Below are 21,892 nucleotides of genomic sequence, written 5' to 3' on the forward strand. Positions count from 1 at the left end.
TTGTCTCCAAACCTTCCAACCTCGGCTGACCCACTAATATACTTATTCCTAATCCTGTCCACCCTCATCACACCCAGTGCAAATCTTAACATCTTTAACTCTGCCACATCCAGCTCTGACTCCTGCCTTTTTGTCAATGCCACTGTCTCCAACCTATATAACATAGCTGGTCTCACTACCCTCTTGCAGACCTTCCCTTTCACTCTTACTGGTACTCATCTGTCACTAATCATTCCTGACACTCTTCTCCACCCACTCCATCCTGCCTGTACTCTCTTCTTCACTTCTCTTCCACACTCACCATTACTCTGAACTGTTGATCACAAGTATTTAAACTCATCCACCTTTGCCACCTTTACTCCCTGCATCCTCACCCTTCCTCTATCCTCCCTCTCATTCACACACATATATTCTGTCTTAGTCCTGCTGACCTTCATTCCTCTTCTCTCTAGAGCATATCTCCACCTCTCCAGGGTCACCTCCACCTGTTCCCTACTCTCACTACAGATCACAATGTCATCTGCAAACATCATAGTCCATGGGGACTCCTGTTTGATCTCATCTGTCAACCTGTCCATCACCATTGCAAATAAGAAAGGGCTAAGAGCTGATCCTTGATGTAATCCCACCTCCACCTTAAACGCATCCGTCACTCCCAACGCAGAGCTCACCTCTGTCACACTATCCTTGTACATATCCTGTACCACTCTTACATACTTCTTTGACACTCCTGACTTCCTCATACAATACCACAACTCCTCTCTAGGCATTCTGTCATATATTTCTCTAAGTCCACAAAGACACAATGCAACTCCTTCTGACCTTCTCTGTACTTCTCCATCAACACTCTCAGAGCAAACATCACATCTGTAGTGCTCTTTCCTGGCATGAAACCATACTGCTGATCACTAATCATCACCTCCCTTCTTAACCTAGCTTCCACTACTTTTTCCCATAACTTCATGCTGTGACTGATCAATTTAATCTCTCTGTAGTTACTACAGCTCTGCACATCACCCTTATTCTTTAAAATCGGAACCAAAACACTTTTTCTCCATTACTCAGGCATCCTCTCACTTTCCAAGATTTCATTAAACAATCTAGTTAAAAACTCCACTGCCATTTCACCTAAACACCTCCATGCTTCCACAGGTATGTCATCTGGACCAACAGCCTTTCCATTTTTCATCCTCTTCATAGCTATCCTTACTTCCTCCTTGCTAATCCACTGCACTTCATTATTCAAATTATGTTCAAATGTGTAAAAGAAAAAAAAAAAAGAAAAGAAAAACCTTCAGAGTTTGTTATATTCCCCTAATGAGTGATTCAAGACAACAATGTATTGGAATAACAGATAATAAAAACTGCGGTAATGGTGCTGCGGTAGCGTTGTCGCCTCACAGTAAGATGTTGTCCTGTTCGATTCTCAGCTAGAGCGTCTTCTGTGTGGAGACATGCATGAATGGGCATACCTTCATTGAAGGTTGTGTGTCAGGGCTGGCAACTCGGCATGTAAAAATCTACTGCCAATCATTAGCAGACCGGAGTGTCGCTGTGGCAACCTCTAACCAGGAAAAGCTGAAAGACAGAACAACAGCATAATCCATAAATACTATGAACCATGAATGTATGATGTGTCAAACCAACTTGTCATTAAATTATCAAATAACAGAGTGAAATCACTCTAATGCCTTACTCAGTTTTTTCTTTTTAATAAAGACAAATTTACCTGTCATTCTTAAACTTTGTTAAAGTTGTTTAACAGAGCCTTATTGTTGTGAATACATTCTATTGTGCCACACAGGTTTCTAGATATTCAAAAGTTATTTCCTTCAGCAGTGGTTTGATAATTTCATCTACAAATAGGGTCCGTATAACAGATTGATAGTATCTAGCCTGTGGCTTGCTCCCTGTTTTGTGTGTTAAGCAGCTCCTGGGGTAATAGGAAGCAGTTCAAATCTAAATGAACTGGGGCACAACTATTAGTTCATGTTAACAGTTGATAAAATAGAATTCTCCAGACTGCTATGCACAGTGTTTCTAATCAGAAAAGCACCTTCCCCAGCTAAATGCGTCCTACCACATGGTACTATGGCATTGGAGTAGTTTACATACACTTACATTTAAAGGGGGTTATGTAAGAATTTGGCAACAAGGATTCTGTGAATACTTGTCCTTTGACTCTAACTCTGGTAATCTGCAGTAGATCTGAAAATGGATTTTATACTTAAGTGGTGTTCAAGGTACACAGCATGTATTTACAGTATTCCACTGTCCAAAAAAATGACAAAATTATTTTATTTGATTTGCTTTGTGATGCCACAGACCTGTGGCAGTACCAGTTTCATCACAACACCACCAGGAAACACTGCAATATCATCCCCAAAACACACGCACGCACACACACACACACACACACACACACACACACACACACACACACACACACACACACACACACACACACACACACACTCTTAAGATATGCACTGTTTCATGAATAAGTGCACATTATGTAAGTAAAATTTATCAGAAGAAAACGAGGGGAACATAACTTATTCTAATACTTGTATCTGAGTGCAAACAACAAAGCACTTGAAAGACCATCTACTCTATTTGATATATGTATTTTATGAAATAATACATTATTATGCACACTGTGATGCCCCACCTCTGGTCCAGTAATCAAGGAGCCTCAATCCTCACCACTAGCACCAGTGAGGACGTACATTGGGAGGATGACAGGTACACTAACAGTATCTCCAGATGCAGCTCTCTGCATCAAGTGTAATTTCCTTTAAGAGCACACAGAGACCACAACCAGTCCAGGGCTGGTTTCTCCCTCTTTCTCCAGATTGCCAGTAAGACTCCCTACTGGTACAGCTATAGAGTTGAGATCTCAGCTGAGTGACCAAGCCAAGACCTCCAGCACCCTCTCTGTCCAACCAGTGCTTCGTGTCCCTGCCTAAGTAGCTGACACACATACTCTTTGAGGTTTGATTTATACAGACACACCTGTGAAAGGCTGGTACAGGTTTACTAGCTGTGCCCCCTTCTGCACAGACTATAAAGGTACTGCCACCAGTCACTCCTTATCAGCTACTTTAAGGCCCTTAACAAAGGGTGTCCAATCTTACTGTGTAATGTTACTATCAAATGGTAGTTTGACCAACAGTGAGGCTATTAGGAGTGGCCTACACAGTGTCACAAAACAAATATGCAAGTGCTCCCAGAACTTAAATATCTCTAGACAGATCAGCCACAATGAAAGGTTTAAATATATTTAATAATAAAGAATAAAAGAACAAGAAAATACTCAGTATATACTTATATTTACACCACAGTTCAAAATCATAGGAAATATTTAAAACAACATTGCAGGACAGTCTCAAATAAATAAAGAAAAACATCTAAGCTAAGCTTTGCTATGTTGCTGACTGTATCTAAGAGAATTACTGTACCCTAATAACTTACTTCAGAGCAAGCAAGGCACATGTGGTGAGTGAATGTTGATGTGTCAGGTCAAAGGCAAAATACAGAATACCATCTCTCTCTCTCTCTCTCTCTCACACACTCCTTATAGGATGCTGATGACTGTGATTTTATCCTGTTATGACATATTGTGTCTAATTATATCAGTTTGTTGAAAAAGGCTCTCTGTGCTTTGGTCACCATCATCACGGTACTCTATACTGCTTGCAAAAACTGCACATAAGTTAAAATTAATTAAAAATACACTTAATACAGTCATAGTTTTGTTCCTGCGTTATATTCAAAACATCTACTTTCTTACTTACAAAAAAAGACCAATAGCTAGGAAGTACAGCAAATGTGATATAAAGGTGCACCTTTTCAAGCTACAAAGTGCTGTAAACATGGAAACAGGGGTTATGGTCAAGCCAGCATAAAGAATAATCACTGCGAGTATATGTCTAGGCTACATGATATTTCTTTATATGGTTTATTATCAGTATACTATGTTGTGTGGCAATACTGTGCCAGCATTTGATAGCACTGTGTGGCAATGCTCTGGCAGCATTTGATTGTATTTGATAAAGAATAATCACTGCAAGTGTATATCTAGACTTCAAAATATTTCCTTCTGTGGTTTATTATCAGCATATCATTATGTGTCAGTGCTTTAACAATCAGATACCACTGTATGGAAATTCTTTGGCAGCATTTGATAGCATTGTGTGGCAATGCTTCGGCACAGCATCTGATACCATGTTGTATGTTAATACTCTTGACAACATCTGATAGCAATTTGTTCATAGTTCAGTACTAAGGTAACTGCCCTTCTGAGCCATTTTAAGCCTAGCCAATTATCCCTTGTGAGACTCAAACTCTGCACCCTGTGTTTGTAAGGCAAACACCTTAACCATTAGGCCACCCTCCCATAAAGATCTTGGAGAATGCGGGCATCGATCCCGCTACCTCTCGCATGCTAAGCGAGCACCATTTCAGCTAATTCCCCACATTATGGTAATGCTTTGGCACAGCATCTAATACCATATTATATGGCAATGCTTGGACACCGCATCTGCTACCAGGTTGTGTGGCAATGCCCTGACAGCATTTGATAGCATTGTGCAGCAATACTTGGACATGTCATCTGATACCATGTTGTGTGGCAATGCTCTGACAGCATTTGATAGCATTGTGTGGCAATGCTTGGGCACAGCATCTGATACTAGGTTGTGTGGCAATGCTCTGACAGCATTTGATAGCATTGTGTGGCAATGCTTGGGCACAGCACTTGATAGCATTGTGAGGTGACATTCGGGTACCACATCAGATAGTTACTTACCACACATTACAGTATTGGCAGACTTCCTCTCTAAATCCTTCTCCCAACAGACCCACGTCATTACTATACTCCTGAAACCTTATGCAGCAAAACAAACTGAGAGTTGCATCTAACAAACAAAAAGAATAACATGTCAGTTCTAATTTAATACTGCATTCTCCTGAAATTTGAAAATAGAGTTTGGTGGAATATGACATTACAGAAACAGTGGTATAATGTTTTGATTTACAAGTGGCTGAAGTTCAACTCTGACTATAAAATGTAGAAACAAAATCCAAATGGCTTTGTAATTTTGGGGAGTAGTTAATGTAACTATGTAGGTTTTATACAATTCACACAATTAGCATAACTGTAGATTTTATAGATGTCACTAATAAGCCATATAGGATGCTCATAATGCAATGAGATACACTCCTCAAAAGTGAATTTAGACAACAAAGTCAAAAATGTACATGTCATTATATATCCTGGTCAGGTGCATCCATGTCCTATAGTTCACATCCCATAGAGAATATTTTTCTTCTAAAATGACATTAGCATTTATGTTCTTTGTTTTAAAAAGAAGCAGAAAAGGTAAGTTTTGGTATCACAGAATCCATAAAGATTTATTTATTTATTTGTTTATTTCCAGTTTGATTACTGGGGAAGTCCACTGGGCCCATACAGCCTGTTTTCAGTAGAGGCCCAGGGAGAAAAGCTACATGAAACAGATTATGGTGAAGATAGCAGTCCAATAAAAATAAAAGTACAAGTACAAATACATATCACATAATACAAAGAGCGAGCAATATTGCCCATAGTGGAAAAATATGCAGATACATTTTAACAAATTCACGCTGTTAAAGTCAAAAGTCAAAAGCTATTGACAATATTTACAGAGTGTGAGAGATCATATGGGAATTACCTATAGAAGTTTATAGCCAGCTATACGGTGCTTAGGAACTCAGGAGGATGCCCTCCCATGGTCTTTTGCTAAAGAATTCTAGATAGGGAGAATGCAATTACATTTCCATTTGGAGGAGAGGTAGGTGTAAAGCTGAGTTTTGAATTTGTTTGTGTTTGACTGTCCTTAGTGTGGAAGCGAGAGAGTTCCATTTCTTACCTAAGGAGAAGGAGAGGAGAAGTTGTCCAGCAGGAGGTTTAGGTTTGTGGACATTTATTAAGTTTTGATGTTCAGATCTGAGAGTTCTATTTGGGGTGTATGGGGGAAGGATGCTAGAGCTGGGCATTTGGTTGGATTAAATATTAGTCTATGTGCTGTAGTGAGCTGGAGGAAGTACAGGTAATTTGTGAATTCTAACCATTTGAGGGATTGGAAGGTAACACAGTGATGCATGGAATGTTTGGCTTTGGTGGCAAATTTTAAAAATTTTGTTATAACAGCTTTCAAGTTTGGAAGTGATGGAAGAGGATAGGCTAGTTAGTAGTGGGGCACCATACAGAAGGGAGGAAAGGAGGTAAGAGGAGGCCAGAATATGCCTGGTAGAAGTAGAGAGGAAGTGGTTGTTCCTGTATAACATACCTGGGTTTTGGTGGGTTTTCTTTATATTTTGCTGAATATGGATGTTGAACTTGAGGTATTCGTCTATAGTTACACCGAGTAGTTTGGCAAAGGGAACAACTTCGATCGGAGAGTTGCTTTGGCTAAGGACTTGGAAGGAATTTTTATCAAAAGAGAAAGATTTTGAGGGTATGAATAGTAGTATTTTAGATTTGTTAGCATTAAGAGAAAGGTGATTTTGGCTCATCCAGATCTCAGTAGCTGAGAAGGCAGTCTGAGTTTTAGATAGGAGTTCAGGGAGGTTAGAGGCAGAGCAGAGAGGTGTTGAGTCATCTGCATATTGGATGACTTTGGCATTAGGAACAGCAGAGTGAAAGTTACTGATAAAGATATTAAACAGCATTGGTTCAAGGATGGACCCCTGTGGTATTCCAGTAGGGGTGGATATGAAAGTTGAGGTGCCTCTTTTCCATTTCACAGCCTGAGATCTATCTGACAGATAGCTTGAGAGCCAGGAAAGAGTGTTTTGGGAGAGATTTAGGTTTGAGAGGTGACTTAGAAGGTGTTTATGGGAAACAGTATTGAATGCTTTGGTGAGCTCTAGGAGCACTGTGGATATGAAGTTCCCAGAATCTCGGGCTTGATTGACAGTTTCTAAGAATGAGAGTAGAGCTGTTATGGTACTATGTCCTGGTTGGAAGCCATGTTGGGTAGGGGTAAGAAGTTGGTTTTTAGTCAGAAAAGGCATAAGTTGGAGGTAGATGCATTTTTCTAGGATTTTGGAGATTGGAGAGAGAAGAGCTAAAGGGTGGAAGTTTGAAATGTTAGTGTTTTTGCCTCCCTTGTGGAGAGGAAGAATAAAGGTGGAATGTCAGAGTTTAGGGACATAGGATTCATTTATGGATCTATTAATTAGGATACTAATTGGAAGAGCTATACCAACGGCAGCAGACTTGAGAAAGGAAGAGGGGATGTTGTCAGGTGCATTGGAGCAGGGTTTAAGTTTGGATAGAAGTCTTTTTATGTAGTTAGTGGAGACAGGTTTAAGCTCAAACATAGGGAGGAAAATATTTGGGGACTTAGATGAGGTGGACTGTGTAGGAGAGATGGGTTGTTGTTGGGAAAAGTTTTTGTTAGGTTGGATATTGACTATATAAAGAAGCTAATTCGAGGTCAGATTTACTTAGGTCCGGACAGGGGTTATTTTTGAAGCCTGTGTTGAGGAGTGAGTTTATGGAGTTCCAAAAAAGCCTAGGGTTTTCATTTCATGAATTCAATTCAATTTCATGAATTATTTTCATTTACTAGAGTTATGGAAGGTATACCCCTTCTAATAAAATTCAGCTATGTATTTAACGTGGAAAACACACACACACACACACACACACACACACACACACACACACACACACACACACACACACACACACACACACACACACACACATCACACACGCACACCCACACACACACACACACACACACACACACACACACACACACACACACACACACACACACACACACACACACACACACACACACACACACACACACACACACACACACACACACACACACACACACACACACACACACACACACACACACACACACACACACACACACACACACACACACACACACACACACACACACACACACACACACACACACACACACACACACACACACACACACACACACACACCAGACTTATGAGTCTGCCTGCTAGTTAATGAGTAAATGCTGCCTGTGTATCAGCTGGACAAACTGCTGTCTTGAACATGAACTATCAGACTAATAAACTGGAAATCATTCCTTGTGAAACTAGCATTTAAGTTAACAAAATAAGCATAATTATCCACAAAATATATTGTGGGCATACTAAGATATAGTTTTTAAACATCCTTACTTGTTTTTTTCGTAATGCTATATCAATTTATTTTCTTGCAGACCAAAGAAACAAGAATGCTGCAAAAAAGAACATGCAGGAAAAGGAGACACTGAAGAAACCCTGGAACCTAATGTTAGTAAGCCAAAAGCTATTCAGAATATCAGTGCATAGTGCTATCCTATATTTAATTGTTTCCTGAACTATAAGGATTCTATATTGTTCTGTATATACTTTCCATTACATAGCGGGGATTGTTTACAGTGCTGCTAGTTTGCCTTGTACACTATTCACATATACAGGATTTGAGTGAAATTCCATTCTATAATGGAAGAGAAAGTAGTAACCCCTGACACTGTACTGTATGAAAGCTCTTAGGTCAAGTGGCATGCAATTTCAGGGACTATGTGTCAGGAAGCAAGCTGTGTCTTTGTGTAGTTCATTGCATGGCATTGTGTGACAATGCTCTGGTAACACACGTTGTAAGCCTTGTCACTGTACTGTGTGTGCACAGTGTGGAATTGGACTACAGACTTACCACATAGCAGGCATCAGTGTGTATGAAACCCCATTTTAATGGTTTTGACGTAGTACAGCATCTGGGTACAGTTTGATAGCAATGGCTGTGTCTGAGACATGCACTGATGGTGTAGAAATCCACACACTTCAAAGTCTACATCAAAGGAGTTTGTAACTTTTTAGAAACTTACAGAATGAAACTATTTTAAATTTGAATGCAAATAAAGTTATCCTAGATATATGGAACTTAAATACCACAAATTGAAAATAAATAAATAAATAAATAAATAAATAAGTTCATGATATTCCATTGTTTGTCTTTTTCAGAAAAACAACACTTTTGGGCAACTAATGCAAAAAATAATATAAATAATAATTATTATTATAGAAAGTAGTGGTGCTCATTGTGCAATACATCTCACCAAAGAGTATACTAAGATGCAAATCATTTAATGTTTAAAGATGTACAGCACAGGCCTGGTTAAAAGAAACAACCTGATGCTTTCAGAATCTTCATCTTCAGGTGACTCTCTGGAATGTAAAGCATAAATCTTTAGTTTAAGATGACAGATATTACATCTTGGGACCTCCGCAGCAGCTGAAAGTACTACTACCTTCCAAAAAATCTGTCTGCTGCATACATGCAATTAAGTATCATTGTACCAGGATGATGCAAAACACACAGTCAGAGACTATATGCTTTATAATGAATGAATACTTGACTACAAACCTTTGGATTGTGGCTCAGTGGTCTGACAGGAAAAATGTAGGCTTTTGTCTCACAATGCCCAGGCATTATTGAAAATCATGACATGAGTCATATACTGTAAAGCTGATTATGGAGGGAATAAAACCTATGTCTCCCGAAAGTCACTAGATGTTGCTCATCATCTTAAATCACTATGCTATATTGTTAGCCAAGGATATTATTGATTGATCACATACATAATTTCTTGGTAATAAACCAGCAGCTCTATGTGGATTAGTATGTAAGCCAGTACTGAGCTATTTCACAAGTACCATGATTCCCATGTGATCTATGGCCATGACCATACCTGTCTATGATTTTGCAGAATGTTCCAGACTTTACCTCCTATCTTTACCCTGTCGCTCATAAAATTTGACTTTTTGGGAAGCCACTGCAGATTACAGTCAGTCCATAATGTTAGTGTGTTGATGCAAAACCTGTTGCTGTGTTAACATTTAGCATGAATTAGAATAACATTTTAAAATGTCCATGATTTTGGCCTTTGTCCCCTTATTTTTCTTTGTCCTGAATTCTTGAGCGAAGAAGTTGAGAGGTATGGTCTGATAAAGTGAGTATCACAAATATAAATGAAAGGATCATTCTATGGCTAAACTAGTAGCAGAACCATTGCTAGGTCATCCGGTACTCTGTGCAGTATGCTGAACTGGCTTCCCTCTTGATTCAAAGTTGAGAAAAAAAACAGTAGCAAGCTGTTTCCTACAAGCAGCTCACTACAGTTGCTGCTCACTGAGACAGTTTCAGCTGTGACTGCAAATATAGTATCAGTTTTCACTTAGAAAGTCACAGTATCAGTGTGGCTTTATAATTCAATACCAGTGCTGCACTCCAGCACCATCAACACCTGACAAATGCATCCTGGTACAGCTGCCCCCTTTGCCCTATCCAACTTATTCCCTTTATACCAGTCAATAATTTCTAAATGGAGGGTTCAACTCATGGATTTAAGCTCCACAGAACATCACTGTTGGCACAATTTCTGTTTGTGCCCAGAAGTGGCAGCATTGTGGGTGGTGCATTCATTTTTCCCTATCTTTGTGTGACTGCGAAGTTGGTATACAGAAGATGGGGGGTGGTCTTTTCAACAATGTAGAAGTAAATCTTATTATACAACTACGTTGTGTTTTTACTCCTCAGTGAAATTAATTTAGTGATAAACTTTCTTATGATTTGACCAAGAAAGAAATCACAGTTTACAATAGCCAGTTCAGTGAGGAACTCATAAAGCATTTTTTTTTTATTTTCTCCCAGCAAAAATAAATACAAAAGTGAATATTTCTTCCATGGGTTCAACAATGATGCAAGTAGGGTATTCGGTGATTTCATTCATGCTGAGACAGGTATAAAGCATTAAAACAGCACATTTTTCCTAATGCAAAAGAACAAATGAAAAGATCACGCATGCTTTCATACTAACCTAAATAGGAAATACCAAACTCAGTTCTGTGTTGAACTGCAAATATCTAAAGTCACCATACAGGTTTGTTAAGGGATTTTTACTGTCAAGCTTTCAAAACTATGCCCTAAACATGCACTTCACCAGTTGCAATTCTCTTCGAGGGTTAGCTGTGCTGTCTAATATTCAGCACAGACAGTCATTATTAGTGACTTTTCAGGGACAAGTATGCATTTCTAAGGTAGTAAAATTAAATTCAATGTTCTGCAATGATAAGTTAAAAGACCACTTTGAAGTGGCCTCTTTAGGTATGTAGGTCACATTTTAGTCATCACTGTAGGAGACTCACATTCCATGATGGGAAATTTCTATAACAAATGGGGGGGTACTGCCCAGGTTATTCACCATCTCTAGCTATATATAGCTCTGTATAAATTTCAGTACCTTCTCTGTCTTGGTTTAGTTGCACTGTTGTGATTGATTTTATTGTTAAGCCTAAACTCAGTATATCCCTGTTACATATTTATTATCATGATTCTTATTTATTATCCTTAGCAATAAATAATGCTTATTCTTTATTACATAATTAATTGACCCCCAGTGTTAGTGCTGTACTTATTTAAGAAATTTGCATTTGCTGGCATGACATATTCTGGTGAAACTCATTGTCTACTATTGTTTGCCTGAGAGTAAGCCTGTATCACATATAATGTAAATTGTTATCATATGTTGTTTATTTCATTGGTTATATGTAAAAAAGTTGTCTCCATACATTTTTGCACTGTTTGTTGCATAGAGTGGAAAAAATGTCTGTTTATTGTCTGACTGATTGATTGCATGTAAAAAAGCTATCTCCATTAACTTTCTAACTTACTAATTGTACTTCTGTTTACCTCACTAACATTAGCACTGCTGTTCTACTGATTGTATTACCATTACATTTAAGTAAAAATTTACTGTTATGCCTCAGTGCTATTGGTTTGTTGTACATTATTTATTTATTTATTTATTTATTTTGCCCAGCTGGCTCTTATCAATCATCTCACCAACAGCCATTTGGCTCGTTCATCCCCTTTTACAGGACTAAGTGTCAGCAGAGAAGGGGCATCACTCAGGTAGCTTTCAGGGGTTGGTTTGAGTTTTTCTATTTATGCCCTAATTTCCCGCATGCAAGTTTGCCTCCCCAGACTCCAGCAGGGACAGTTCTGCCTGCACATGTGACCTCAAGCATGCACACGCTTCCTCATTGAGAGAGGTGAGTAGACTGTGTCACCCTTGTTTCATTACTGCCCATCTTCTCCAGTGCCAGGGTTGTTAATCAAACCCTGGTCACCTGGGTCACAGTCTGGGTCCTATCACTATATGCCAAGGAGCCTAGTAGGTTATTGCTCATTACTGGCAATATGTAAAGTAAAAACTGCGCTATTGCTAATACTATTTTAGGTAATTTTGCACTGTCACTAATTACTGACACTAGTTAGAAACCAAGTTCACCTGCTTGTTATTGATTGTTATTGACTGCTCTACTGTTATGGCATTTAAACCTACTGCTCTACATTACTGCACTGGAGTCATTAGATTACATTATATGATGAAGGTCTGCTGTTCATGTTGGTTGTTCTACTGTTAGTGCACTATAACTACTTGCTCTAGGTATTTCACTTGGAACTAGTTGTTCAGACTATCTGTAGCAAATACTGTGCAGTCCCTGCACCTGGAGCCATTGTATATGAGTGCCTATTGCTCATTGCTGCTGCTAGGTAGATCCAGAACTAACCTACTACTTCAGCTCCTTGTTGCACTTGATCTGACTACTGATCATTTGTACTAGTTCTGGGTTATTGTACCTGATATTATTGATTAGATTATCTGAATTTAATTTGTCACTTGTTACTAATTACTGTTGCTGAATACCACCACTATTACTTATTGTGTCCAAATTCTACTAGTCATTGCATCCTGAGTGATGGCTGATTTTCGTATCTCCTTTAGCCACAACCCATATTATCACAGTTTTCTAGTCCAATCCATTATATTGTTCTGTCTTGTACCAAGAGTAGGTTATTAAACTACCTGTTTTCTCATACCCCATTCACTGCACTGGCTATTATAGAATCTGTCAGGTCTTGTCCATTCTGTAGCCAGCCTCATAATACTAAGTATTTTCAGGCAGTTTAGTACCTTCGTCATGTTTGAGAATAGTCCTTTATTTTTGCCTCACAAGGATTCAATATGTGAGAAGTATATGTATTTATTAAAGTCAGGGACTACTCTCTCATCTCAAAAGCCATTCAGTAAACAGAATCATTGTGAGGTAAAAATAAAGGACTATTGTCAAACCTGAGGAAGTTACTAAAAATAATATCACAAAGAGGAAATGTAGAAAATAAGATTAGTAAAGTAGAAGTTAAAAAAAACGGAAGCTGAAGTTATGGAGTGCCTGCGAAGTGAAGGATTTGGTGTAGAAGGTCTAACAAAGATTACATCACAGCATACTGGAACAAGCCCCCAAATATAGGAAGATCAGGAAACATCTGAAGAAGAAATATGGACATGGGAAAGAAAAAGATATTTAATATTGTGCAATGTCTATTCAAAGGATAAAGCAAAACTAATCAATACAAAAAGAGCAGCACCAAAAATATTTGAAGAGAAATACAAAGGAATCTGGACATGGGAAACTTTACAATACAAAAATAAGAAGACAAAGTGGAAAAGTAGAAAAGGAAATTAGTAATGGAAAAGTTAAAGAAATAGGAACTGAGGTTATGGACTACCTGTGAAGTGAAGGATTCAGTGTAGAAAATCTAATTCAGAAAGCACCACAACAGGACAGAGCAATGGACATCTAAATTAAAGGTAAATCAGTGGAACTGGAAGCAATTGGTCAGGTGCCATACAAAGATATTTTGGAGCCTTCCACAGGAAACCAGTATAAACCAGTATAAATGTTCACTTGAAGCTGGACAGCAAGGGAAGGAACAGAAAACTGTGGAAACTCTGACACAGTCAATGTTAAGGAGTTATAGGCCAGTGAGTTCCCATATGACAGAGCAACGGATGGCATGGGATGAAATTAACGAGAATGTGTCACAGGAAGATGCTATAGAACTTTCTATAGAATGCCCGCAGGAAATGGAAAACAAAAATTGTGCCCTCCCTTTAGAAGAAAATGAGCTAAGAGAAGAGTTGCTTGATTTAATAGAGATAGATAGACATATTAAGATCAATTAAAGAAATAGATTGCAGAAGGTCAATAAAACCCAAAAAGTCAGTTGTTTGGTAAAACAAATGAACAAAGTAATTAGGACTGTCCATAGAGATCCATGCGCTATAACAGAAGTAAACAAGATATATTACTGTGCAGCTAAATTAATAACTGATAAAGTTCTACCATAAAAACACAGGATACTGAGGGAAAGCAAAGGGAGAAATCAAATACCAACAGTGAAGTATTGAATAGAGAAAACTATAAAGTAATTAAGACAAAATGTGTCACTGTCAGAAGAGTATAGATGAGGGAATTAATCAACAAAAATACTTAGAAAGACATGATAAAAGTAATGCACTTTATTAGAATAAATCAAGATATATCATCCACGATCACAAATATCAAACTAAAAATCTCAGCAAAGGTGGAAAAACCTAGAAGATACACAGATAAATATAAAGGGAAAGTACAAAATAAGCAATTTATTGATGACTCAAAAGGTTTTATAGAGAATTGGGAAATAAGGTAAAAACAATTGAAAGACCACCAAAATAAGAAGAAATAGATACATTTTGGAGAAGTATTTATAACATAACAAAAATGCTAAATGGATAGTGATAGATATTGTGTAAATTAAAATGCTTTTCCCCAATATACTGTGTGTACAGTGAAAGGAAATGTGCAAGGCCAAACAGCAGTTTTCAAAATAATATGCTTGCTTTGCAAGAACAGTTATGTTCAGCTTAGATATTAATAACATATAGCTGTGGGCATTACTGTAAATGCACCCTATTATAGAAAATAAGGAAGTTGACTTTCTTGGCTTTCAGATGCAGAAATAAATAAATAAAATACAGACAGGTCAAGTGACGCAAAGATGACGTGGAGAAACTTTTGTGAAGTCTTCAGATACAGCGAGGACCAAAAAAGGGCATGAAATAACCATGGACTTTTTCATGACACAGACAGAAACCAGAAGAACAAGTCACAAGGACATTAAAAATAACATTGGTTGAAAAAGAGTACATAAACTGGACAGTATGTTCACTTGGTAGTGACGTTTAGACTAAGTGTGCCTTAGTCTCCTTATCTGTCTAGCTGTGTTATAATATAATTGAAATAGCTCTGACAGAATTAACTGTTTGGCAAGAATTTGTTCTGAGACAAATAAAGAATAACAGATACAGCAGTATAGAGTTTGTCTGGTCTACTTTTGGAAATTTTCTTCGGTGACATTTCTTCAGAGGCAAAATAAAGACCTCTGCTTGACATTTCTTCAGAAAAGAAAGAAATACATTTCTTCAGTGGCAACATTTCTTCAGATAGAAGAAGTAAAAGAAAGAATAAGAAGTTTAAAGGTACAGGATATGAAATGGAATGAAGTAATAACCAGAGAGATTGAAATAAAGTTAAGAAAACCCTCTAACTGGAAAACCCTAGGCCCAGATGCAGTACCTAACTTAAAAGTATTAACATCTTTGCACAAAGATTTAGCCATGAGTAAGAACTATTTATATGCGCGCACTGAACAGACACCAACCTGGTTATCAACAGGGAAAACAATGTTCCTTCATAAGTGTGAATCTGCAAGCTACCCTAAAAAGTATCGACCAGTCACTTGCCTTCCAACGAAGAATATACTCTACATTGGAATTGATGCCGACAGAGTTTATAGTCATTTAGAAGAAAACTCAATATGGCAATAGAACAAAAGAGTGATAAAAGAAAGTCATATGGAACAAAAGATCATTTGTTGTTAAATAAAGTCATAGTGGAGAACTGTAAAAAGAGGAAGAATCTAAATATGGCATGGATAGGCTATAAAAAAGCATTTGATAGTATCCCACATCCGTGGATAAAAAAGTGCTTAAAAGTGTATAAGGTACACCCTACAGTGATCGACTACATTACAGTGGCCATGAAACAGTGGCAGACCACTTTGCAATTAAGCCATGAAAAAGGACAAATTATTATTCCAGGGATAAAAATGCCAAGAGGGATATTCCAGGGTGACTCTGTCACCTCTGCTATTCTGTTTTGTCTATAACCCATTAAGCTGTTTACTTAACAGCTTAGGCCATGACTATAATTTGGCTTCTAGAAAACAAAGTGTAAAGACTTCTCTTCTTCTCTTTCTGAATGATTTAAAACTGTATAGCTCATCAGATGAGGAACTGAAAACACAACTGCAAGTTGCCAAAACTTTTTCAGATGATATAAGAATATCATTTGGTCTTGATAAATGTGCAAAAGCAACCTTTAAAGCAGGAAAACTGCAGAACCATGAAAACATCAGTTTGGGACAGGAATGTGATATAAAAGAACTTGAGCAACAGGGAGTGTATAAATATTTGGGAATTGATGAAGGATCAACAATAAAACAATGCAAATAAAACTTAGTAAGGAATAATTTAGATAACTTTAATTAATCCTGAAAACAGCATTGACATCTAGGAACAAAATCCAAGCTATACACCGATTTCCTCTTCCTGTCCTAATTTACAGTTTTGGAGTGATTGACTGTCCCCAAAACGTGTTGGACTGATTAGATAGGAAAACAAGAAGGATGCTTCATGCTCACCGGGTTATTTATAAAAATCAGTGCATGCCAAGATTATATACTCCCTGTTCCAAATGAGGTATAGGCCTCCTTGAAATTGATTGCATGTATAGATCTGCAATTGTGAGACTGCACACATATCTGCTGACCTCACAAGACCCAAATGTAGTGAAGGTTTTGAAACATGAGGAGAATAAATCTAAGATGACTTCCCTGCTTAGTCTAGCAGAAGCATATTGGCATCAAGCAGGAATGGAAATCAAACCACAAGTAGATAAAAATCAGGCAGCAACTGAATGTGCCAAAAAATAAATGAAAGACTATAAGGTGAAGGACCAGATGAGAAGGCAAGAAATGTGGAAAATCCATAAATATAGCTGCAAGTATAGAAAACTTCTGTAAGAACCTCTTGTTGATTAGGAACAAATGCAGGAATGGTTAAGGAGAGACAAATTCAAACCAAGAGATGAAAGGTTGATATTGGTGGCCCAAGATAGTAGACTAAGTACACGCTGGTTTACAAAGTCCACTGAACATGTGGGAGAAACAGACAAATGTAGGTTTTGTAAAACCAAATTGGAAACAGTCATACACCTCTTGCTGGTTCTGACATACTAATAGCAGAAGGACTGTATACTGAAAGGCATAATAATGTGGCAAGACTGTTGCACTGAGGATTGTGCAAACATTATGGTATTGAAGTGGCTGAAAAACACTAGAATCATGAGCCACAAAACATCATAGAAAATGATGAAGTCTACATCACATGGGATCATCCATTACCAACAGTTCAAAAGACAGATGCTAGAAAACTGAATATAGTGGTCCATGAAAAGAAGACAAAAGTAGCATTGATCACTGAAATCACCACACCCAGTGACTACAGTGTCTTGCATACACAGAGACACAGTCATAAAATATTAGGATTTGCAGGCAGAAACAAAAAGAATGTGGAAGAAAGATACCCAGACAGCTCTGATAGTAGTAGGAGCAACGGGTCTTATAAAAAATAATGTACAATCGTATTTAGATATGTTACCAATACATGTAACACCAAACGAATTGCAGAAGGAGTCATTACTGGGCACATTGTGGATGCTGTGAAGAGCACTTCTGGCTGACATCAAAGACTGAAACAATACTAATTTCATGAACTTTAATCCTACTATGACTTAGGAATGGGGTCCATTTCCATCATGGTATTAGAAACCCAAATGATTTGGAGAAATTAAAAAAAACAAACAGAAATGTCATTTGGTTTGATAAATGCACAAAAGCGATCTTTAAAGCAGGAAAGCTGCAGCACGAAGAAAACATCAGTTTGTGACAGGAATGCAATATAAAATAACTCAAGCAAGGGGGAGTGTATAAATATTTGGGAACTGTGAAGGATCAACAATAAAACATGAACAAATGAGAATAAAATTAAGGAATATTTTAGAAGATTAAAATTAATACTGAAAACAGCATTGACATCTAGGAAGAAAGTCCAAGCCAATTTGCTCTTCCTGTCCTAACTTAGAGTTTTGGAGTGATTGACTGGCCCCAAAAGGTGTTGGATATGCTTGACAGGAAAAAAAGAATGAGTCATGCTCATCAAATGATATATAAAAATCAGTGCATACCAAGACTATAGTCCCTGTTCTGAAGGAGGTATGGGCCTCTTCAAAACTGATTACATGTATAGATCTGCAATCGTAGGACTGCATACATATCTGCTTACCTTACAAGACCCAAATGTAGTGAAAGTTTTGAAACATAAGGAGAATAAATCTACAATGACTTCCTTGCTTAGTTTAGCAGAAGCACATCAACATCAAGTGGGAATGGAAATCAAACCAGAAGTAAATAAAAATCAGGCAGCAACTGAATGTGTCAAAAAGCAAAATAAATAATCTAAGGTGAAGCTTCAGATGAGAAGGCAAGAAATGTGGAAAATGCATAAATATATTTGGAAGTATGGAAAACTCTTGGAACAGTCTCATGTTGAGCAGGATCAAATGCAGGAATGGTTAAGGAGAGGTAAATTTAAACCAAAAGATGAAAGGTTAATATTGGTGTCCCAGGATAGTGGACTACATACACGTTGGTTTACAAAGTCCATTGAACATGTGGGAGAAACAGACAGGTTTAGGTTTTGTGAAACAGTCGCACATATTGTTGCTGGATGTGATATACTAATGGCAGAAGGACTGTATACTGAAAGACATAATAACGTGGCAAGACTGTTGCAGAGGGGATTGTGCAAGCATTATAATACTGAAGTAGCTGAAAAACACTGGAAACATGAGCCACACAGCATTATAGAAATTATGACGTTTATATCACACAGGATCTCCCATTGCCAACAGTTCAAAAAATAGATGCGAGAAAATCAGATGTAGTAGCCTGTGAAAAGAAGACAAAAGTATCATTGATCTTTGAAGTTGCTACAGCCAGTGACCACAGTGTATTAAGTATAGAATGACACAAAGTTATAAAATGCTTAGATTTGCAGGCAGAAGCGAGGGCAATGTGGAAGAAGGATATCCAGACAATTCCAGTAGTAGAAGGAGCAACAGGTCTTATAAAAAAATGTACAACCGTACTTATATATGTTACTGATACATGTAACTCTATATGAATTGCAGAAGGCGTCATTACTGGGCACATTGCAGGTGCTGCAAAGAACACTTGTAAAACAATACTAATTTCATGAACTTTAATCATACTTTGACTTAGGAATGGGGTCCATTCCCATCATTGTAGTAGAAACCTAAAAGACTTGGAGAAATTAAAAAGGAATAAACGCAGCACACACACACACACACACACACACACACACACACACACACACACACACACACACACACACACACACACACACACACACACACACACACACAAATCTAAATACAGGGCACCACAACTTCACCAGCTTAGACTGAGGTTGTTAAGAAAGCACTGTCTAAATCATGAAAATTAAAGACAAAGAAGCCTTTGCCATTAGTTCATAGATCAACACCCCCACCTTCACCTATAGTCAGTGCACATACCTATAAGAACAAGAAGGATACAGAATCCAAGCCCTTAAGGCCCACTGAAACTGCATTAACCCATGATACTGTTTTAGCAATACATGATTCTACTCTCAAGCACATGGACACCATCTTCAACATGCTGGATAAGAACAGGGTAACAGCTGTCTTTCTGGAGCCAGGACCCAGGACATAAGAAGGAGTCTTAGAACCCCCCCATCATGAGAAATACAATTATGACCTGATAATGGCCCAAATGGGACTAAATGACATTAAGTACTCTAAAAAGAAGGATATGCAGAAGGCTATAATTGAGCTTGTATGCATGTGTCCAAGGCAGGAAAGACATTGATCTTAAGTGGCATTTTTGTCATCATCCAGAATGACTGTTTTTAATAATTCATGATGTAGCCAGACTGAGGAAAGATAACTAGCTTCAATAATTCACTATGCAATTAGTATTATTCCAAAGGAGATCCAGTATGTGCTAGTTTGCGACAAGACAGCAGATAAGCATTCTTTCTTTGTGAGGCATGGTTTGAAATGCTATCATGGCGTTTGCATTCTGGCTGGACATTCTAACCGAATAAAGTCTAATTTGAAGCACAGAAGGACAGCTCCACTCAGTGATAGGAGTCTTAATAAAAATGCCCAAACAGGAGGCTCCCCTGCAGCTTGACATAATGATATATGTGTAGTTATGGAGACGTGGTTTCCCAAGAACAAACTTCCTCCCTCTTTTCCTGGGTTTAGGGCCTATTACTCTTCTGATTAACTGGCAATTATAGGGGGTTGTGAGCATATCAGTATTTGCCAAGGACACCATCACCTCATGACTGATTCCACTGAACACCTAAATTTGATATGCTAGATGTCCATGTCACAAGATTAGCTATCATTTCATAGCTAGAGAAAGAAACACCCTATAAGTCCCTTACTGACCATAACTGCTATCTTAACACCTAGGAAAAATCCCCATTAATCCCAATACCTTTATTTATTTACTTTCTTATTCTGATCAATAGTATCATCTGTGATGTTGTTTTTTTCTTCTGATTCCTAGCATCATGTTCTCACATGTCTGCTGGACACTTCAACCTCTTATTCCTTTAAACAGTATTTACTAGCTAAGTGAGTTGGATGTGAAGAGGGTGAGGGTCCACAGAGTTGCCATATCTTCTGATACATGTAGATTTTTAGGCTTATATTTACAGTCCCATCTCCTAACTGCCTGCATTACATATGTTAAGTTGGGCTACAGTGAGGCATGATCTTTGAGGCCCTGCCCAGCCCCTAGAATAGGACCACCCCCAGATCCACTCACATGCTCAATTCTGCTGCTGCTCTAGGACTCTGAGTTCTACCAGAGGCTCAACAACAGCCCACCCACACCCTTACATCATCCCCATCCCCCTGCTCAAGAAAGACAACCAGGGAGCCAAAGCCTCATTATTCTTCTCCTCCTCTCCGTCAGCTCCATCAGGCACTTGAGCTGTTCCTCAAACTCAGGTCACCGAAGTTATACTCAGGGCTTTATCTCTCTGTACTGTAGAACCAGTGCCTTTCCACTGGAGTAGTGTTATTGTAACTATTGATTGCATTGAATAAGCTACCTTGGAGCTTTTCTCCCCAGACCTCCGCTAAAAAGGGCACTTGTGCCCAGTCAGACTTTCCCAAATGTCAGTAAATAAATAATAATAAAATAAAAAATAATAATAAAAATAAAATGGATGGCCCACACCAGTAACATTTGGCATGCCCAATGCTTTTGTGACATTGTAAATGCCTGCTAACTCCCCATCCTACTAGGGACCTAAACTCCTTAATATGGTCTTCAGAAATATGGCCACTTATTACACACTTCCATGCATGCCTTCTTCCCTCATTAAATCAGACCATAAATCAGTGATGTTTTCCTTGAAACTGGTGGTACTTCCCCTCCAAATACTTTTGCGGTTAGGGAGTTCTCAAAAGCAAACCTTTAATTACTTAATGAACTAAATAAATTGTACTGTAATTCTCTTCCTACGAATGAACTCATTGCTAAAGCCACTGCCTATCCTCTGTCTTCTAATTCCACTCCCTCTTACATATATTGGTAAGGCAGAATCTACCATTGCAACTATAATGGGAAATGTAAAAAATAAACCGCTATGGTGGAATACTCATATGTAAGCTATACAGCAAGAGAATAAATACATACACAAATAACCCTCTT

General features: G+C 38.1%; 1 protein-coding gene across 1 annotated transcript in view; it reads left to right on the top strand.

The window, feature by feature from the left end:
• The window catches only part of LOC122798301 (lysine--tRNA ligase-like), a 394,521-nt gene that overhangs the window by 49,877 nt on the left and 322,752 nt on the right, over positions 1–21,892 (top strand). The window contains exon 2 of the mRNA XM_044067128.1: positions 8,268–8,340. Coding sequence (XP_043923063.1) covers positions 8,268–8,340 — 73 coding nt within the window. The remainder of the gene's footprint in view (positions 1–8,267; positions 8,341–21,892) is intronic.

The sequence above is a fragment of the Protopterus annectens genome, chromosome 3.part1, assembly GCF_019279795.1.
Source record: "Protopterus annectens isolate FY-2018-M chromosome 3.part1, PAN1.0, whole genome shotgun sequence".
NCBI classification, from domain to species: Eukaryota; Metazoa; Chordata; order Ceratodontiformes; family Protopteridae; genus Protopterus; species Protopterus annectens.